Source organism: Platalea leucorodia (genome assembly GCF_965183815.1).
Source record: "Platalea leucorodia genome assembly, contig: HAP1_HAP1_SCAFFOLD_314, whole genome shotgun sequence".
Classification (NCBI taxonomy): Eukaryota; Metazoa; Chordata; class Aves; order Pelecaniformes; family Threskiornithidae; genus Platalea; species Platalea leucorodia.
Genome location: NW_028121262.1, coordinates 982 through 18,442, shown reverse-complemented (window position 1 = coordinate 18,442; position 17,461 = coordinate 982). Strand labels below are relative to the sequence as shown.

General features: G+C 60.6%; 3 protein-coding genes across 3 annotated transcripts; all 3 read right to left on the bottom strand.

Moving 5' to 3' along the window:
* Window positions 1-1,519: 1,519 nt before the first annotated feature.
* On the bottom strand, window positions 1,520-3,991 carry LOC309604043 (protocadherin beta-15-like). The gene has a single exon (XM_082338970.1). It carries the CDS (start codon window positions 3,974-3,976, stop codon window positions 1,535-1,537), a length of 2,442 nt encoding a protein of 813 aa, XP_082195096.1. The 5' UTR covers window positions 3,977-3,991; the 3' UTR covers window positions 1,520-1,534.
* A 3,731-nt stretch (window positions 3,992-7,722) lies between these two features.
* LOC309604037 (protocadherin beta-15-like) lies at window positions 7,723-10,179 on the bottom strand (the record flags this gene model as incomplete). The annotated part of the gene is made up of 1 exon (XM_082338964.1): window positions 7,723-10,179. The coding sequence occupies exon 1, from the start codon at window positions 10,162-10,164 to the stop codon at window positions 7,723-7,725; it is 2,442 nt and encodes an 813-aa protein (XP_082195090.1). The 5' UTR covers window positions 10,165-10,179.
* A 3,735-nt stretch (window positions 10,180-13,914) lies between these two features.
* On the bottom strand, window positions 13,915-16,371 carry LOC309604042 (protocadherin beta-15-like; the record flags this gene model as incomplete). Its single annotated transcript, XM_082338969.1, has 1 exon — window positions 13,915-16,371. The coding sequence occupies exon 1, from the start codon at window positions 16,354-16,356 to the stop codon at window positions 13,915-13,917; it is 2,442 nt and encodes an 813-aa protein (XP_082195095.1). The 5' UTR covers window positions 16,357-16,371.
* Between the last annotated feature and the right edge of the window lie 1,090 nt (window positions 16,372-17,461).

Genomic DNA, 17,461 nt, shown 5'->3' with positions numbered 1-17,461 from the left:
CCGGGCCCTGCTGCAGCCAGAAGATCAGGGCTCACAAGACCCATACAGGCCTGCCAGCAAATCCGTGATCCCCACAGTTTTACTGAATGCTCTGTCGGCTGCGTCTCCAAAGCGAGGAAATGGACCCCTTCAACTTCACCTCAGCCAAGGGACAAAATGAGAAAAAAAAGCCTCCCGGCCTTTTGAAAACTTGGACAGAGCTTCCCCAGAAAGAACATCTCCACAAAGACTCTCTCCACACAAGGCATTCAGCTGCTCTCTTTATTTCACTTTTACACACAAGGGTATCCCGGTTTACAACGGTACAGTTTCTAACTGCAGCACAACACAGCGTGAAGCTTTCCAGCTATTCCCTGCCACACTGCCTGCAGTCAAGCAATCCGTTATTACACATGGGGTGACAGTCCTTCTCAAGAGGAATAGGTAAGACAATGCTCAAAGGCAGTCTGCAGGGTAGAAGGAGAAAGGGCAAAAAGGAGGATGCAAATGCTCTAACACAAACCCAGAAAATCATATCGGGACACCTTTCCACTCCCATCAAGAAGCCTCTGAATTCCAGAACAACAAGCATGAGACCAAAGTCAAGGGCCCTTTTCCAAGTTCATCTCGATTCGACCTTCAGACACAGTCCTTTGAAGCACCTCGTGGCGTTTTCATACAGTGCACCCAACGACAATGAACATGTTCTCACAGCTCTGCACGGTTACAGCCTATCCCAACACCGTTAGTGCTGCCATATTTCCAAGGCAATCCCAAGGAGACAGCCCACGCAACCCTCCCCTTATGGGCCAAAGGAAGATCTTGTTGTGCGTTTTGCTGTTCTCCCTCAGAGAACATGAGACTTCTGTATTCAAAGGGTCAACACAGCCTTCTTGCCTGCTGAGCTGCAATTGCGTGCATCGCAACGGCTGGATGTGAGCTACTCCCTGCTTCAGCGGGCAGCCTTTGTGCAGCATAGGCAGACACACAACGGCTGTCCGGACAGACATAATGACCAGGGGGCAAAACACACAGAGCCCACACAGCTCAGACAGACGCATCCCAAACCCACAGAAGAAAGAGCCCCACGCTTGCAACACATTGTAACACGGTACTCACAACTTCCTTGCTTTTCTGACAAGGAACAAGAGCTACGTGCATTTCACTGAGCATGTGATTTGTCTGCCTGACCTTGCCATCGCAACACAGCACAGAATAAAAAAAAAAAAAAAGTGAGGCAAGAACTTAGCCGGGGGCTCCTGGGACTAACCCCACTCTCAAAGCATTTCAGAAATGGCTGCAGCAGAGCTGAAAGATATTATTGCCTGAGAGAGGGAGCCTTTAGGTTTTTTCTTTGTTTGTTTGTTTGTTTGGTTGGTTGGTTGGTTGGTTGGTTTGGAGGGGGAGACAACCTTTCTTCTGACTTAGAATTGGAGGGAAATCAGTGACACCAATTGCAAATGCAGATTTAGTCTGGAGGAACCATTGCCCCGTGTTGTAGCCCAGCTCCCTTCCGATCAGGAGGCATGAAGCCTCTGGCTGGGCTGACTCCATGCTAGTTAAAGGAAAGACTATTGAACTCTTCTGCAGAGAGCATGCCGGCGTTGTCTGGTGCCATGTCCTCCGTGGTGATAGGGCCACGGGGGAAATCTCGTTCGCCGTCAGTGCCCCCGCTCGTGCCACAGTGCTGTGGTGGCAGGCTGGGGAGGATGGGCTTCAGGAACTTGAACTCGCTGTTGCCCGAGCCTGTCGTGAGGTTGATCTCGTAGCAATAGGCGTGGGACAGGGTCCCCGCAGCAGCTGAATCAGCCAGGCCGCTCTGCAAGTTGCCAGCGCCGTAAACCACATGCCCACCCTTCAGCTCCTTTCTCTTGCACATCTTGCGAGCGACGAAGGCTGCCGTGGACGTGAGGAAGAGGAGCGAGACACAGACCAATGAAATGATTAAATAGGTTGTCAGGGAGCCGCTGTCATCCTCCGTGGCCAGGCTGCTGTGCGGTAGGCGCATGTCTGAGAAGTCACTGAGCAGCAGTGCGCTCAGCGCCACGGTGGCCGACAGCGGTGGCTGCCCGTTGTCTCGCACCAGGACAACGAGCTTCTGCTTCACGGTGTCTCTCTCTGTCACGGGCCTCCTCAGCCGCACCTCCCCACTCTGCGCACCCACCACAAACAGCCCGGGGTCGGTGGCCCTCAGCAGGTGGTACGAGAGCCACGAGTTCTGCCCCGAGTCGGCATCCACGGCCACCACTTTGGTGATGAGGTACCCTGCCTCAGCCGACATGGGCACCAGCTCGCTGGATGGTGGGCTGCTGTCGTGCGACGGGTACAGCACCAGTGGCGCATTGTCATTCTCATCCACCACGACAAGGCGGACGGTGACGTTGGCACTAAGGCGAGGAGAGCCCGCATCGGAGGCGCTCACCAAGACTTCCATCTGCCTCACCTGCTCATAGTCCAGAGGCCGCAGCACAAACACCTGCCCGTTCTCAGAGTTCACAGAGATGCAGGAGCAGGGAGGCTGCTCTGCGGGGTGGGCTGGTGCCAGGGAATAGGTCACCTTGGCATTGGGCCCCACGTCGGCATCCGCGGCACTGACGGCTCCGACGAGCACCGTGGGGGCATTGTTCTCACGCACATGCATGGTGTACGACGTCTGGTTGAAGACAGGTGCATTGTCGTTGACATCGGAGATGTCCACCGTGAAGGTCTGGGTGGTCGTGAGAGGAGGTGACCCCGCGTCTGCTGCTGTGACAGTGAGGATGTACCGTGCCGTCTCCTCCCTGTCCAGAGTGCTCACGGTCACCAGCTCGTAGTAATTCTTATAGGCCGGCCGCAGGGAGAACGACAGCTGGTCTTCAAGGGCACAGGTGATCTTCCCGTTGGCACCGGCATCTCGGTCCCTGACAGTAAAGAGGGCGACCACCGTCCCGGGTAACGCGTTCTCGGGGAGGGGGCTGCTGAAGGAATTGACCACCAGCTCTGGTGCATTGTCATTCACATCCACCACCTCCACCAACACCTTGCAGATTGACGAGAGGCCCCCGCCATCTGTGGCCCGCACGCTGAGCTCGTGATTCTGTGCTGCCTCAAAGTCCAGAGGCTTTGTGACTTTAATTTCACCGCTGGTGGGGTCAAGTGCGAATGCCGAGTGGCTCTGGCCCACTGCTTGGCTGAACTGATAGGTGATGTCCCCGTTGATTCCCATGTCCCGATCGGTTGCCACCACGCTGAGGACCACAGAGCCCTCCGGTGCATTTTCCAAAACCTGACCAAGGTACCGCTCCTCTGTGAAGACAGGAGCATTGTCATTTACATCTAGAACGACAATGTGGATTTGGGTGGTCCCACTCCTCGGCGGAGAGCCTCCGTCCATGGCGATGAGGCTGAAACCCACCTCCGCCTGCTCCTCTCTGTCTAGCGGCTTTTCCAAGACCAGTTCCACATATTTGTCTCCCTTACTCCGACTCCCAAAGGAGACACTAAAGTACTCGTTGTCGGGAGAGATGCTGTAAGCCTGGATGCTGTTGCTGCCAACATCCAGGTCCCGAGCCCCCTCCAGCGGGAAACGCGAGCCCGGGTCGCTCGTTTCCGGGATCTTAAAAGTGACTCGTTCCTCCGGGAAAACGGGGGAATGGTCGTTGACGTCCTGCACCGCCACCTCGACCCGAAAGAACTGCAGGGGGTTCGCCAGCAGGAGCTCGAAGGGGAGCGTGCAGGTAGCGGACTGCCCGCACAGCTCCTCCCGGTCCAGCCTGTCCGCCACTACGAGGCGGCCGGTGCCGCGGTCTAAGCGAAAGTGCTGCCGGCCGTCGTCCGAGGCCAGGCGGGCGCGGCGAGCCGCGAGCTGCGCCGGGGCCAGCCCCGCGTCCTCCGCCACGTTGGCTACCACGGAGCCGCTCTCCGCCTCCTCGGCTACGGAGTAGCGGAGGGGCTCGGAGCGAGCGTGCGGCAGGGAGAGGAAAGCAGAGAGACAGAGCACTTGCCTTGCGATCGCCATGTCGCGGCGGCGGACAGCCTCCGCCTCGCCGATCGCCCGCGCGGTCCTCCGCCGAAAGCGGCGCCCGGCGGCGGCGCGGCGGCGCGGCGGGGCGGCGGGCGGGCGCCCTCCCTCTCGCCGAGTGCGGCCGGCGGCCCGGAGCGCGGCCGCCGTGGCCCGGCAGCGGATTGCACGGGGCACCGCTCGCCGCCGCTCGCCGCCGCTCGCCGCCGCTGCCCGGCTCGTCTGGGCCGGGCTGCGCTCGGCCGGGCTGGGCTCGGCCGCCTCCCCGCCCGCAGCCGCTCGGCGCCGCCTTGGCCGGGAGCACCACCCTGCGGCCCGCGGCGGCACTGCGCCCGCCGCCGCCCGCTGCCCGCGCTGCCGGCTCGCCCCGGCGCACGGACCCGCGCGCACACCGCGCCGGGGCGGGAAGCGCCGGGAAGGAGCGCCGAGAGCCCTGCGGGGCCGCCGCTCGAGTCCGAGCGCACGGGCGGCGCCGGCAGCTGCCCCGCGTCCTGCCCCGCTCCCCGCTGCCCGGAGCCCGCGGGCAGGCGGGCGCGCTTGGCTGCCGGGACGCCAGTCCGCGCCCTTGGAGAAACACGGCGGCGAGACGAGCACAACCCGTTTCCCACGGCGCCGTGGGGCGGAGGCTCAGCCCGGCGGCACCGAGCCGCGCTCCCCGGTCGAGCAGCCGGGCGAGAGCCTCCGCAGGTAGCAGCCCAGCACGGCACTACGGCTCCTCGGGAATCTCAGGCTGACGACGGGGAACGCAGGCGGCTCCCGGCGAGGCTCAGGCGTGGACGCGCCTGCCGGCCGGCCACTCCGCCGGCTCAACGGCGGGAGGGGCCGTGCGGCCCGCGTTGCCTTCCCTCTCGCCAGCGGGCTGCCAGCTGCACAGCGCTTCTTCGTCCTCGCCCGCCTCAGCGCAGCTGGAGCTCTTGGGTCAGTTGCAAAGGTCACTGCCCCCACCTCACGCCTTTGCAGAGGCCAACAGCGATACTCGCAGCCGCACACAGCACCTGCAGCGCTCCGGCGCCGGGAAGCGGCCCTCCGCCTTGCCGGCTTCCCACTCCTGCTCAGCCAACAGCGCCTGCTGCAGCCCCGCGCTTGCCAGCATCCCTCAGAACGGTGCTGACGGATTCGCGGGACATGCATGCGTTCAGGAGAGGCTCTCTGACAAGTCCTGCCCACCGCATTGCTTCCTAAACGGCACCTCTGACGAGCCCCTCGGGAAAGCTCCGCAGCGTGTTCCGGCCCTCTGATACGGGAAACAGCCTCCCCCTCTCACAGGGGAAAAACCACAATAAACCATCTAGTTATCACCCGCATCAGACACCCAGACCCTCGACTTGCAGCAACCTGAGAAGCAGCAGCTTTACACCCGGAGATGCTGGCTCCTTGAGATCTCAGTAAGAGAGACACGCCGACTCTCTAAGATGTCCTTCACAACTCCCTCTGTTACAGCTCACACTACAGGAAGAGGCTGGCATAGAGAATCCTTCGTCCCTTTAGATGCGGAGAACCCTGAGCAGAGTAGCTTCACACAGAACTCCAGCCACACACAGCGTGCCACGCAGACCCCCATCATAGAATTGAAAGAGTGTCCTCACTGTTTTAGGACTTCCCTGCAAGACAGCAATTCTATTCATCATTTCTACTGTCACAGTAAAAGACGTTCGCATGCGGACTTCTTGCTTGCAGGCAGCTGTCTCATCACCCCTGAGTGAGAGCTGAGTTTGTCCTGCTGACCAGGGATTTATGCAGCACAGCACAGCAGAGCACGGCACAGGCGCGTGCCTTCCCAGATTAACGGGACTGTGGATCACTCAGTCCTCGAGCTACAGCGGTCTTCCAGTCAGCATCACTATACCAGCTTGTCCTCTGGACTTACCTTTTTATCGGGGCCTTTGCGGAAGGGACAACTGTAGTCCTCTGCATTTCCCAAGAGCGAATCCTCTCCCTGGTAGTGGTTTTCACCCACCAATTGCCCACCTCCTGGGGCTCCCCCAAATACTTCCCCAAAGGAACGTGTATCCTGTCTTTGTGCCGTCCATCCCCCAAAGCCTTTAGAATCAAAACACTTTGTGCTTGAACGCCTTACAGTTGCCATCTGCAGCTGGAGCTCTTGGGAGAGTTGGACAGGTCACTGCCCCCACCTCACGCCTTTGCAGAGGCCTTTGCACACCCAGGGCCCCTGCTAGGGTAGCCGCCAGTTTCCCCTGACCTCGATCGAACCGGGCCCTGCTGCAGCCAGAAGATCAGGGCTCACAAGACCCATACAGGCCTGCCAGCAAATCCGTGATCCCCACAGTTTTACTGAATGCTCTGTCGGCTGCGTCTCCAAAGCGAGGAAATGGACCCCTTCAACTTCACCTCAGCCAAGGGACAAAATGAGAAAAAAAAGCCTCCCGGCCTTTTGAAAACTTGGACAGAGCTTCCCCAGAAAGAACATCTCCACAAAGACTCTCTCCACACAAGGCATTCAGCTGCTCTCTTTATTTCACTTTTACACACAAGGGTATCCCGGTTTACAACGGTACAGTTTCTAACTGCAGCACAACACAGCGTGAAGCTTTCCAGCTATTCCCTGCCACACTGCCTGCAGTCAAGCAATCCGTTATTACACATGGGGTGACAGTCCTTCTCAAGAGGAATAGGTAAGACAATGCTCAAAGGCAGTCTGCAGGGTAGAAGGAGAAAGGGCAAAAAGGAGGATGCAAATGCTCTAACACAAACCCAGAAAATCATATCGGGACACCTTTCCACTCCCATCAAGAAGCCTCTGAATTCCGGAACAACAAGCATGAGACCAAAGTCAAGGGCCCTTTTCCAAGTTCATCTCGATTCGACCTTCAGACACAGTCCTTTGAAGCACCTCGTGGCGTTTTCATACAGTGCACCCAACGACAATGAACATGTTCTCACAGCTCTGCACGGTTACAGCCTATCCCAACACCGTTAGTGCTGCCATATTTCCAAGGCAATCCCAAGGAGACAGCCCACGCAACCCTCCCCTTATGGGCCAAAGGAAGATCTTGTTGTGCGTTTTGCTGCTCTCCCTCAGAGAACATGAGACTTCTGTATTCAAAGGGTCAACACAGCCTTCTTGCCTGCTGAGCTGCAATTGCGTGCATCGCAACGGCTGGATGTGAGCTACTCCCTGCTTCAGCGGGCAGCCTTTGTGCAGCATAGGCAGACACACAACGGCTGTCCGGACAGACATAATGACCAGGGGGCAAAACACACAGAGCCCACACAGCTCAGACAGACGCATCCCAAACCCACAGAAGAAAGAGCCCCACGCTTGCAACACATTGTAACACGGTACTCACAACTTCCTTGCTTTTCTGACAAGGAACAAGAGCTACGTGCATTTCACTGAGCATGTGATTTGTCTGCCTGACCTTGCCATCGCAACACAGCACAGAATAAAAAAAAAAAAAAAGTGAGGCAAGAACTTAGCCGGGGGCTCCTGGGACTAACCCCACTCTCAAAGCATTTCAGAAATGGCTGCAGCAGAGCTGAAAGATATTATTGCCTGAGAGAGGGAGCCTTTAGGTTTTTTCTTTCTTTCTTTCTTTCTTTCTTTCTTTGTTTGTTTGTTTGTTTGGAGGGGGAGACAACCTTTCTTCTGACTTAGAATTGGAGGGAAATCAGTGACACCAATTGCAAATGCAGATTTAGTCTGGAGGAACCATTGCCCCGTGTTGTAGCCCAGCTCCCTTCCGATCAGGAGGCATGAAGCCTCTGGCTGGGCTGACTCCATGCTAGTTAAAGGAAAGACTATTGAACTCTTCTGCAGAGAGCATGCCGGCGTTGTCTGGTGCCATGTCCTCCGTGGTGATAGGGCCACGGGGGAAATCTCGTTCGCCGTCAGTGTCCCCGCTCGTGCCACAGTGCTGTGGTGGCAGGCTGGGGAGGATGGGCTTCAGGAACTTGAACTCGCTGTTGCCCGAGCCTGTCGTGAGGTTGATCTCGTAGCAATAGGCGTGGGACAGGGTCCCCGCAGCAGCTGAATCAGCCAGGCCGCTCTGCAAGTTGCCAGCGCCGTAAACCACATGCCCACCCTTCAGCTCCTTTCTCTTGCACATCTTGCGAGCGACGAAGGCTGCCGTGGACGTGAGGAAGAGGAGCGAGACACAGACCAATGAAATGATTAAATAGGTTGTCAGGGAGCCGCTGTCATCCTCCGTGGCCAGGCTGCTGTGCGGTAGGCGCATGTCTGAGAAGTCACTGAGCAGCAGTGCGCTCAGTGCCACGGTGGCCGACAGCGGTGGCTGCCCGTTGTCTCGCACCAGGACAACGAGCTTCTGCTTCACGGTGTCTCTCTCTGTCACGGGCCTCCTCAGCCGCACCTCCCCACTCTGCGCACCCACCACAAACAGCCCGGGGTCGGTGGCCCTCAGCAGGTGGTACGAGAGCCACGAGTTCTGCCCCGAGTCGGCATCCACGGCCACCACTTTGGTGATGAGGTACCCTGCCTCAGCCGACATGGGCACCAGCTCGCTGGATGGTGGGCTGCTGTCGTGCGACGGGTACAGCACCAGCGGCGCATTGTCATTCTCATCCACCACGACAAGGCGGACGGTGACGTTGGCACTAAGGCGAGGAGAGCCCGCATCGGAGGCGCTCACCAAGACTTCCATCTGCCTCACCTGCTCATAGTCCAGAGGCCGCAGCACAAACACCTGCCCGTTCTCAGAGTTCACAGAGATGCAGGAGCAGGGAGGCTGCTCTGCGGGGTGGGCTGGTGCCAGGGAATAGGTCACCTTGGCATTGGGCCCCACGTCGGCATCCGCGGCACTGACGGCTCCGACGAGCACCGTGGGGGCATTGTTCTCACGCACATGCATGGTGTACGACGTCTGGTTGAAGACAGGTGCATTGTCGTTGACATCGGAGATGTCCACCGTGAAGGTCTGGGTGGTCGTGAGAGGAGGTGACCCCGCGTCTGCTGCTGTGACAGTGAGGATGTACCGTGCCGTCTCCTCCCTGTCCAGAGTGCTCACGGTCACCAGCTCGTAGTAATTCTTATAGGCCGGCCGCAGGGAGAACGACAGCTGGTCTTCAAGGGCACAGGTGATCTTCCCGTTGGCACCGGCATCTCGGTCCCTGACAGTAAAGAGGGCGACCACCGTCCCGGGTAACGCGTTCTCGGGGAGGGGGCTGCTGAAGGAATTGACCACCAGCTCTGGTGCATTGTCATTCACATCCACCACCTCCACCAACACCTTGCAGATTGACGAGAGGCCCCCGCCATCTGTGGCCCGCACGCTGAGCTCGTGATTCTGTGCTGCCTCAAAGTCCAGAGGCTTTGTGACTTTAATTTCACCGCTGGTGGGGTCAAGTGCGAATGCCGAGTGGCTCTGGCTCACTGCTTGGCTGAACTGATAGGTGATGTCCCCGTTGATTCCCACGTCCCGATCGGTTGCCACCACGCTGAGGACCACAGAGCCCTCCGGTGCATTTTCCAAGACCTGACCAACATACAGCTCCTCTGTGAAGACAGGAGCGTTGTCATTTACATCTAGAACGACAATGTGGATTTGGGTGGTCCCACTCCTCGGCGGAGAGCCTCCGTCCACAGCGATGAGGCTGAAACCCACCTCCGCCTGCTCCTCTCTGTCTAGAGGCTTTTCCAAGACCAGTTCCACATACTTCTTCCCCTTACTCCGACTCCCAAAGGAGACACTAAAGTACTCGTTGTCGGGAGAGATGCTGTAAGCCTGGATGCTGTTGCTGCCAACATCCAGGTCCCGAGCCCCCTCCAGCGGGAAACGCGAGCCCGGGTCGCTCCTTTCCGGGATCTTAAAAGTGACTCGTTCCTCCGGGAAAACGGGCGAATGGTCGTTGACGTCCTGCACCGCCACCTCGACCCGAAAGAACTGCAGGGGGTTCGCCAGCAGGAGCTCGAAGGGGAGCGTGCAGGTAGCGGACTGCCCGCACAGCTCCTCCCGGTCCAGCCTGTCCGCCACTACGAGGCGGCCGGTGCCGCGGTCTAAGCGAAAGTGCTGCCGGCCGTCGTCCGAGGCCAGGCGGGCGCGGCGAGCCGCGAGCTGCGCCGGGGCCAGCCCCGCGTCCTCCGCCACGTTGGCTACCACGGAGCCGCTCTCCGCCTCCTCGGCTACGGAGTAGCGGAGGGGCTCGGAGCGAGCGTGCGGCAGGGAGAGGAAAGCAGAGAGACAGAGCACTTGCCTTGCGATCGCCATGTCGCGGCGGCGGACAGCCTCCGCCTCGCCGATCGCCCGCGCGGTCCTCCGCCGAAAGCGGCGCCCGGCGGCGGCGCGGCGGCGCGGCGGGGCGGCGGGCGGGCGCCCTCCCTCTCGCCGAGTGCGGCCGGCGGCCCGGAGCGCGGCCGCCGTGGCCCGGCAGCGGATTGCACGGGGCACCGCTCGCCGCCGCTCGCCGCCGCTCGCCGCCGCTGCCCGGCTCGTCTGGGCCGGGCTGCGCTCGGCCGGGCTGGGCTCGGCCGCCTCCCCGCCCGCAGCCGCTCGGCGCCGCCTTGGCCGGGAGCACCACCCTGCGGCCCGCGGCGGCACTGCGCCCGCCGCCGCCCGCTGCCCGCGCTGCCGGCTCGCCCCGGCGCACGGACCCGCGCGCACACCGCGCCGGGGCGGGAAGCGCCGGGAAGGAGCGCCGAGAGCCCTGCGGGGCCGCCGCTCGAGTCCGAGCGCACGGGCGGCGCCGGCAGCTGCCCCGCGTCCTGCCCCGCTCCCCGCTGCCCGGAGCCCGCGGGCAGGCGGGCGCGCTTGGCTGCCGGGACGCCAGTCCGCGCCCTTGGAGAAACACGGCGGCGAGACGAGCACAACCCGTTTCCCACGGCGCCGTGGGGCGGAGGCTCAGCCCGGCGGCACCGAGCCGCGCTCCCCGGTCGAGCAGCCGGGCGAGAGCCTCCGCAGGTAGCAGCCCAGCACGGCACTACGGCTCCTCGGGAATCTCAGGCTGACGACGGGGAACGCAGGCGGCTCCCGGCGAGGCTCAGGCGTGGACGCGCCTGCCGGCCGGCCACTCCGCCGGCTCAACGGCGGGAGGGGCCGTGCGGCCCGCGTTGCCTTCCCTCTCGCCAGCGGGCTGCCAGCTGCACAGCGCTTCTTCGTCCTCGCCCGCCTCAGCGCAGCTGGAGCTCTTGGGTCAGTTGCAAAGGTCACTGCCCCCACCTCACGCCTTTGCAGAGGCCAACAGCGATACTCGCAGCCGCACACAGCACCTGCAGCGCTCCGGCGCCGGGAAGCGGCCCTCCGCCTTGCCGGCTTCCCACTCCTGCTCAGCCAACAGCGCCTGCTGCAGCCCCGCGCTTGCCAGCATCCCTCAGAACGGTGCTGACGGATTCGCGGGACATGCATGCGTTCAGGAGAGGCTCTCTGACAAGTCCTGCCCACCGCATTGCTTCCTAAACGGCACCTCCGACGAGCCCCTCGGGAAAGCTCCGCAGCGTGTTCCGGCCCTCTGATACGGGAAACAGCCTCCCCCTCTCACAGGGGAAAAACCACAATAAACCATCTAGTTATCACCCGCATCAGACACCCAGACCCTCGACTTGCAGCAACCTGAGAAGCAGCAGCTTTACACCCGGAGATGCTGGCTCCTTGAGATCTCAGTAAGAGAGACACGCCGACTCTCTAAGATGTCCTTCACAACTCCCTCTGTTACAGCTCACACTACAGGAAGAGGCTGGCATAGAGAATCCTTCGTCCCTTTAGATGCGGAGAACCCTGAGCAGAGTAGCTTCACACAGAACTCCAGCCACACACAGCGTGCCACGCAGACCCCCATCATAGAATTGAAAGAGTGTCCTCACTGTTTTAGGACTTCCCTGCAAGACAGCAATTCTATTCATCATTTCTACTGTCACAGTAAAAGACGTTCGCATGCGGACTTCTTGCTTGCAGGCAGCTGTCTCATCACCCCTGAGTGAGAGCTGAGTTTGTCCTGCTGACCAGGGATTTATGCAGCACAGCACAGCAGAGCACGGCACAGGCGCGTGCCTTCCCAGATTAACGGGACTGTGGATCACTCAGTCCTCGAGCTACAGCGGTCTTCCAGTCAGCATTACTATACCAGCTTGTCCTCTGGACTTACCTTTTTATCGGGGCCTTTGCGGAAGGGACAACTGTAGTCCTCTGCATTTCCCAAGAGCGAATCCTCTCCCTGGTAGTGGTTTTCACCCACCAATTGCCCACCTCCTGGGGCTCCCCCAAATACTTCCCCAAAGGAACGTGTATCCTGTCTTTGTGCCGTCCATCCCCCAAAGCCTTTAGAATCAAAACACTTTGTGCTTGAACGCCTTACAGTTGCCATCTGCAGCTGGAGCTCTTGGGAGAGTTGGACAGGTCACTGCCCCCACCTCATGCCTTTGCAGAGGCCTTTGCACACCCAGGGCCCCTGCTAGGGTAGCCGCCAGTTTCCCCTGACCTCGATCGAACCGGGCCCTGCTGCAGCCAGAAGATCAGGGCTCACAAGACCCATACAGGCCTGCCAGCAAATCCGTGATCCCCACAGTTTTACTGAATGCTCTGTCGGCTGCGTCTCCAAAGCGAGGAAATGGACCCCTTCAACTTCACCTCAGCCAAGGGACAAAATGAGAAAAAAAAGCCTCCCGGCCTTTTGAAAACTTGGACAGAGCTTCCCCAGAAAGAACATCTCCACAAAGACTCTCTCCACACAAGGCATTCAGCTGCTCTCTTTATTTCACTTTTACACACAAGGGTATCCCGGTTTACAACGGTACAGTTTCTAACTGCAGCACAACACAGCGTGAAGCTTTCCAGCTATTCCCTGCCACACTGCCTGCAGTCAAGCAATCCGTTATTACACATGGGGTGACAGTCCTTCTCAAGAGGAATAGGTAAGACAATGCTCAAAGGCAGTCTGCAGGGTAGAAGGAGAAAGGGCAAAAAGGAGGATGCAAATGCTCTAACACAAACCCAGAAAATCATATCGGGACACCTTTCCACTCCCATCAAGAAGCCTCTGAATTCCGGAACAACAAGCATGAGACCAAAGTCAAGGGCCCTTTTCCAAGTTCATCTCGATTCGACCTTCAGACACAGTCCTTTGAAGCACCTCGTGGCGTTTTCATACAGTGCACCCAACGACAATGAACATGTTCTCACAGCTCTGCACGGTTACAGCCTATCCCAACACCGTTAGTGCTGCCATATTTCCAAGGCAATCCCAAGGAGACAGCCCACGCAACCCTCCCCTTATGGGCCAAAGGAAGATCTTGTTGTGCGTTTTGCTGCTCTCCCTCAGAGAACATGAGACTTCTGTATTCAAAGGGTCAACACAGCCTTCTTGCCTGCTGAGCTGCAATTGCGTGCATCGCAACGGCTGGATGTGAGCTACTCCCTGCTTCAGCGGGCAGCCTTTGTGCAGCATAGGCAGACACACAACGGCTGTCCGGACAGACATAATGACCAGGGGGCAAAACACACAGAGCCCACACAGCTCAGACAGACGCATCCCAAACCCACAGAAGAAAGAGCCCCACGCTTGCAACACATTGTAACACGGTACTCACAACTTCCTTGCTTTTCTGACAAGGAACAAGAGCTACGTGCATTTCACTGAGCATGTGATTTGTCTGCCTGACCTTGCCATCGCAACACAGCACAGAATAAAAAAAAAAAAAAAGTGAGGCAAGAACTTAGCCGGGGGCTCCTGGGACTAACCCCACTCTCAAAGCATTTCAGAAATGGCTGCAGCAGAGCTGAAAGATATTATTGCCTGAGAGAGGGAGCCTTTAGGTTTTTTCTTTCTTTCTTTCTTTCTTTCTTTCTTTCTTTCTTTGTTTGTTTGTTTGGAGGGGGAGACAACCTTTCTTCTGACTTAGAATTGGAGGGAAATCAGTGACACCAATTGCAAATGCAGATTTAGTCTGGAGGAACCATTGCCCCGTGTTGTAGCCCAGCTCCCTTCCGATCAGGAGGCATGAAGCCTCTGGCTGGGCTGACTCCATGCTAGTTAAAGGAAAGACTATTGAACTCTTCTGCAGAGAGCATGCCGGCGTTGTCTGGTGCCATGTCCTCCGTGGTGATAGGGCCACGGGGGAAATCTCGTTCGCCGTCAGTGTCCCCGCTCGTGCCACAGTGCTGTGGTGGCAGGCTGGGGAGGATGGGCTTCAGGAACTTGAACTCGCTGTTGCCCGAGCCTGTCGTGAGGTTGATCTCGTAGCAATAGGCGTGGGACAGGGTCCCCGCAGCAGCTGAATCAGCCAGGCCGCTCTGCAAGTTGCCAGCGCCGTAAACCACATGCCCACCCTTCAGCTCCTTTCTCTTGCACATCTTGCGAGCGACGAAGGCTGCCGTGGACGTGAGGAAGAGGAGCGAGACACAGACCAATGAAATGATTAAATAGGTTGTCAGGGAGCCGCTGTCATCCTCCGTGGCCAGGCTGCTGTGCGGTAGGCGCATGTCTGAGAAGTCACTGAGCAGCAGTGCGCTCAGTGCCACGGTGGCCGACAGCGGTGGCTGCCCGTTGTCTCGCACCAGGACAACGAGCTTCTGCTTCACGGTGTCTCTCTCTGTCACGGGCCTCCTCAGCCGCACCTCCCCACTCTGCGCACCCACCACAAACAGCCCGGGGTCGGTGGCCCTCAGCAGGTGGTACGAGAGCCACGAGTTCTGCCCCGAGTCGGCATCCACGGCCACCACTTTGGTGATGAGGTACCCTGCCTCAGCCGACATGGGCACCAGCTCGCTGGATGGTGGGCTGCTGTCGTGCGACGGGTACAGCACCAGCGGCGCATTGTCATTCTCATCCACCACGACAAGGCGGACGGTGACGTTGGCACTAAGGCGAGGAGAGCCCGCATCGGAGGCGCTCACCAAGACTTCCATCTGCCTCACCTGCTCATAGTCCAGAGGCCGCAGCACAAACACCTGCCCGTTCTCAGAGTTCACAGAGATGCAGGAGCAGGGAGGCTGCTCTGCGGGGTGGGCTGGTGCCAGGGAATAGGTCACCTTGGCATTGGGCCCCACGTCGGCATCCGCGGCACTGACGGCTCCGACGAGCACCGTGGGGGCATTGTTCTCACGCACATGCATGGTGTACGACGTCTGGTTGAAGACAGGTGCATTGTCGTTGACATCGGAGATGTCCACCGTGAAGGTCTGGGTGGTCGTGAGAGGAGGTGACCCCGCGTCTGCTGCTGTGACAGTGAGGATGTACCGTGCCGTCTCCTCCCTGTCCAGAGTGCTCACGGTCACCAGCTCGTAGTAATTCTTATAGGCCGGCCGCAGGGAGAACGACAGCTGGTCTTCAAGGGCACAGGTGATCTTCCCGTTGGCACCGGCATCTCGGTCCCTGACAGTAAAGAGGGCGACCACCGTCCCGGGTAACGCGTTCTCGGGGAGGGGGCTGCTGAAGGAATTGACCACCAGCTCTGGTGCATTGTCATTCACATCCACCACCTCCACCAACACCTTGCAGATTGACGAGAGGCCCCCGCCATCTGTGGCCCGCACGCTGAGCTCGTGATTCTGTGCTGCCTCAAAGTCCAGAGGCTTTGTGACTTTAATTTCACCGCTGGTGGGGTCAAGTGCGAATGCCGAGTGGCTCTGGCCCACTGCTTGGCTGAACTGATAGGTGATGTCCCCGTTGATGCCCATGTCCCGATCGGTTGCCACCACGCTGAGGACCACAGAGCCCTCCGGTGCATTTTCCAAGACCTGACCAACGTAGACTTTCTGGCTGAAGACAGGAGTGTTGTCATTTACATCTAGAACGACAATGTGGATTTGGGTGGTCCCACTCCTCGGCGGAGAGCCTCCGTCCATGGCGATGAGGCTGAAACCCACCTCCGCCTGCTCCTCTCTGTCTAGAGGCTTTTCCAAGACCAGTTCCACATATTTGTCGTCCTCACTCTGACTGCCAAAGGAGACACTAAAGTACTCGTTGTCGGGAGAGATGCTGTAAGCCTGGATGCTGTTGCTGCCAACATCCAGGTCCCGAGCCCCCTCCAGCGGGAAACGCGAGCCCGGGTCGCTCCTTTCCGGGATCTTAAAAGTGACTCGTTCCTCCGGGAAAACGGGCGAATGGTCGTTGACGTCCTGCACCGCCACCTCGACCCGAAAGAACTGCAGGGGGTTCGCCAGCAGGAGCTCGAAGGGGAGCGTGCAGGTAGCGGACTGCCCGCACAGCTCCTCCCGGTCCAGCCTGTCCGCCACTACGAGGCGGCCGGTGCCGCGGTCTAAGCGAAAGTGCTGCCGGCCGTCGTCCGAGGCCAGGCGGGCGCGGCGAGCCGCGAGCTGCGCCGGGGCCAGCCCCGCGTCCTCCGCCACGTTGGCTACCACGGAGCCGCTCTCCGCCTCCTCGGCTACGGAGTAGCGGAGGGGCTCGGAGCGAGCGTGCGGCAGGGAGAGGAAAGCAGAGAGACAGAGCACTTGCCTTGCGATCGCCATGTCGCGGCGGCGGACAGCCTCCGCCTCGCCGATCGCCCGCGCGGTCCTCCGCCGAAAGCGGCGCCCGGCGGCGGCGCGGCGGCGCGGCGGGGCGGCGGGCGGGCGCCCTCCCTCTCGCTGAGTGCGGCCGGCGGCCCGGAGCGCGGCCGCCGTGGCCCGGCAGCGGATTGCACGGGGCACCGCTCGCCGCCGCTCGCCGCCGCTCGCCGCCGCTGCCCGGCTCGTCTGGGCCGGGCTGCGCTCGGCCGGGCTGGGCTCGGCCGCCTCCCCGCCCGCAGCCGCTCGGCGCCGCCTTGGCCGGGAGCACCACCCTGCGGCCCGCGGCGGCACTGCGCCCGCCGCCGCCCGCTGCCCGCGCTGCCGGCTCGCCCCGGCGCACGGACCCGCGCGCACACCGCGCCGGGGCGGGAAGCGCCGGGAAGGAGCGCCGAGAGCCCTGCGGGGCCGCCGCTCGAGTCCGAGCGCACGGGCGGCGCCGGCAGCTGCCCCGCGTCCTGCCCCGCTCCCCGCTGCCCGGAGCCCGCGGGCAGGCGGGCGCGCTTGGCTGCCGGGACGCCAGTCCGCGCCCTTGGAGAAACACGGCGGCGAGACGAGCACAACCCGTTTCCCACGGCGCCGTGGGGCGGAGGCTCAGCCCGGCGGCACCGAGCCGCGCTCCCCGGTCGAGCAGCCGGGCGAGAGCCTCCGCAGGTAGCAGCCCAGCACGGCACTACGGCTCCTCGGGAATCTCAGGCTGACGACGGGGAACGCAGGCGGCTCCCGGCGAGGCTCAGGCGTGGACGCGCCTGCCGGCCGGCCACTCCGCCGGCTCAACGGCGGGAGGGGCCGTGCGGCCCGCGTTGCCTTCCCTCTCGCCAGCGGGCTGCCAGCTGCACAGCGCTTCTTCGTCCTCGCCCGCCTCAGCGCAGCTGGAGCTCTTGGGTCAGTTGCAAAGGTCACTGCCCCCACCTCACGCCTTTGCAGAGGCCAACAGCGATACTCGCAGCCGCACACAGCACCTGCAGCGCTCCGGCGCCGGGAAGCGGCCCTCCGCCTTGCCGGCTTCCCACTCCTGCTCAGCCAACAGCGCCTGCTGCAGCCCCGCGCTTGCCAGCATCCCTCAGAA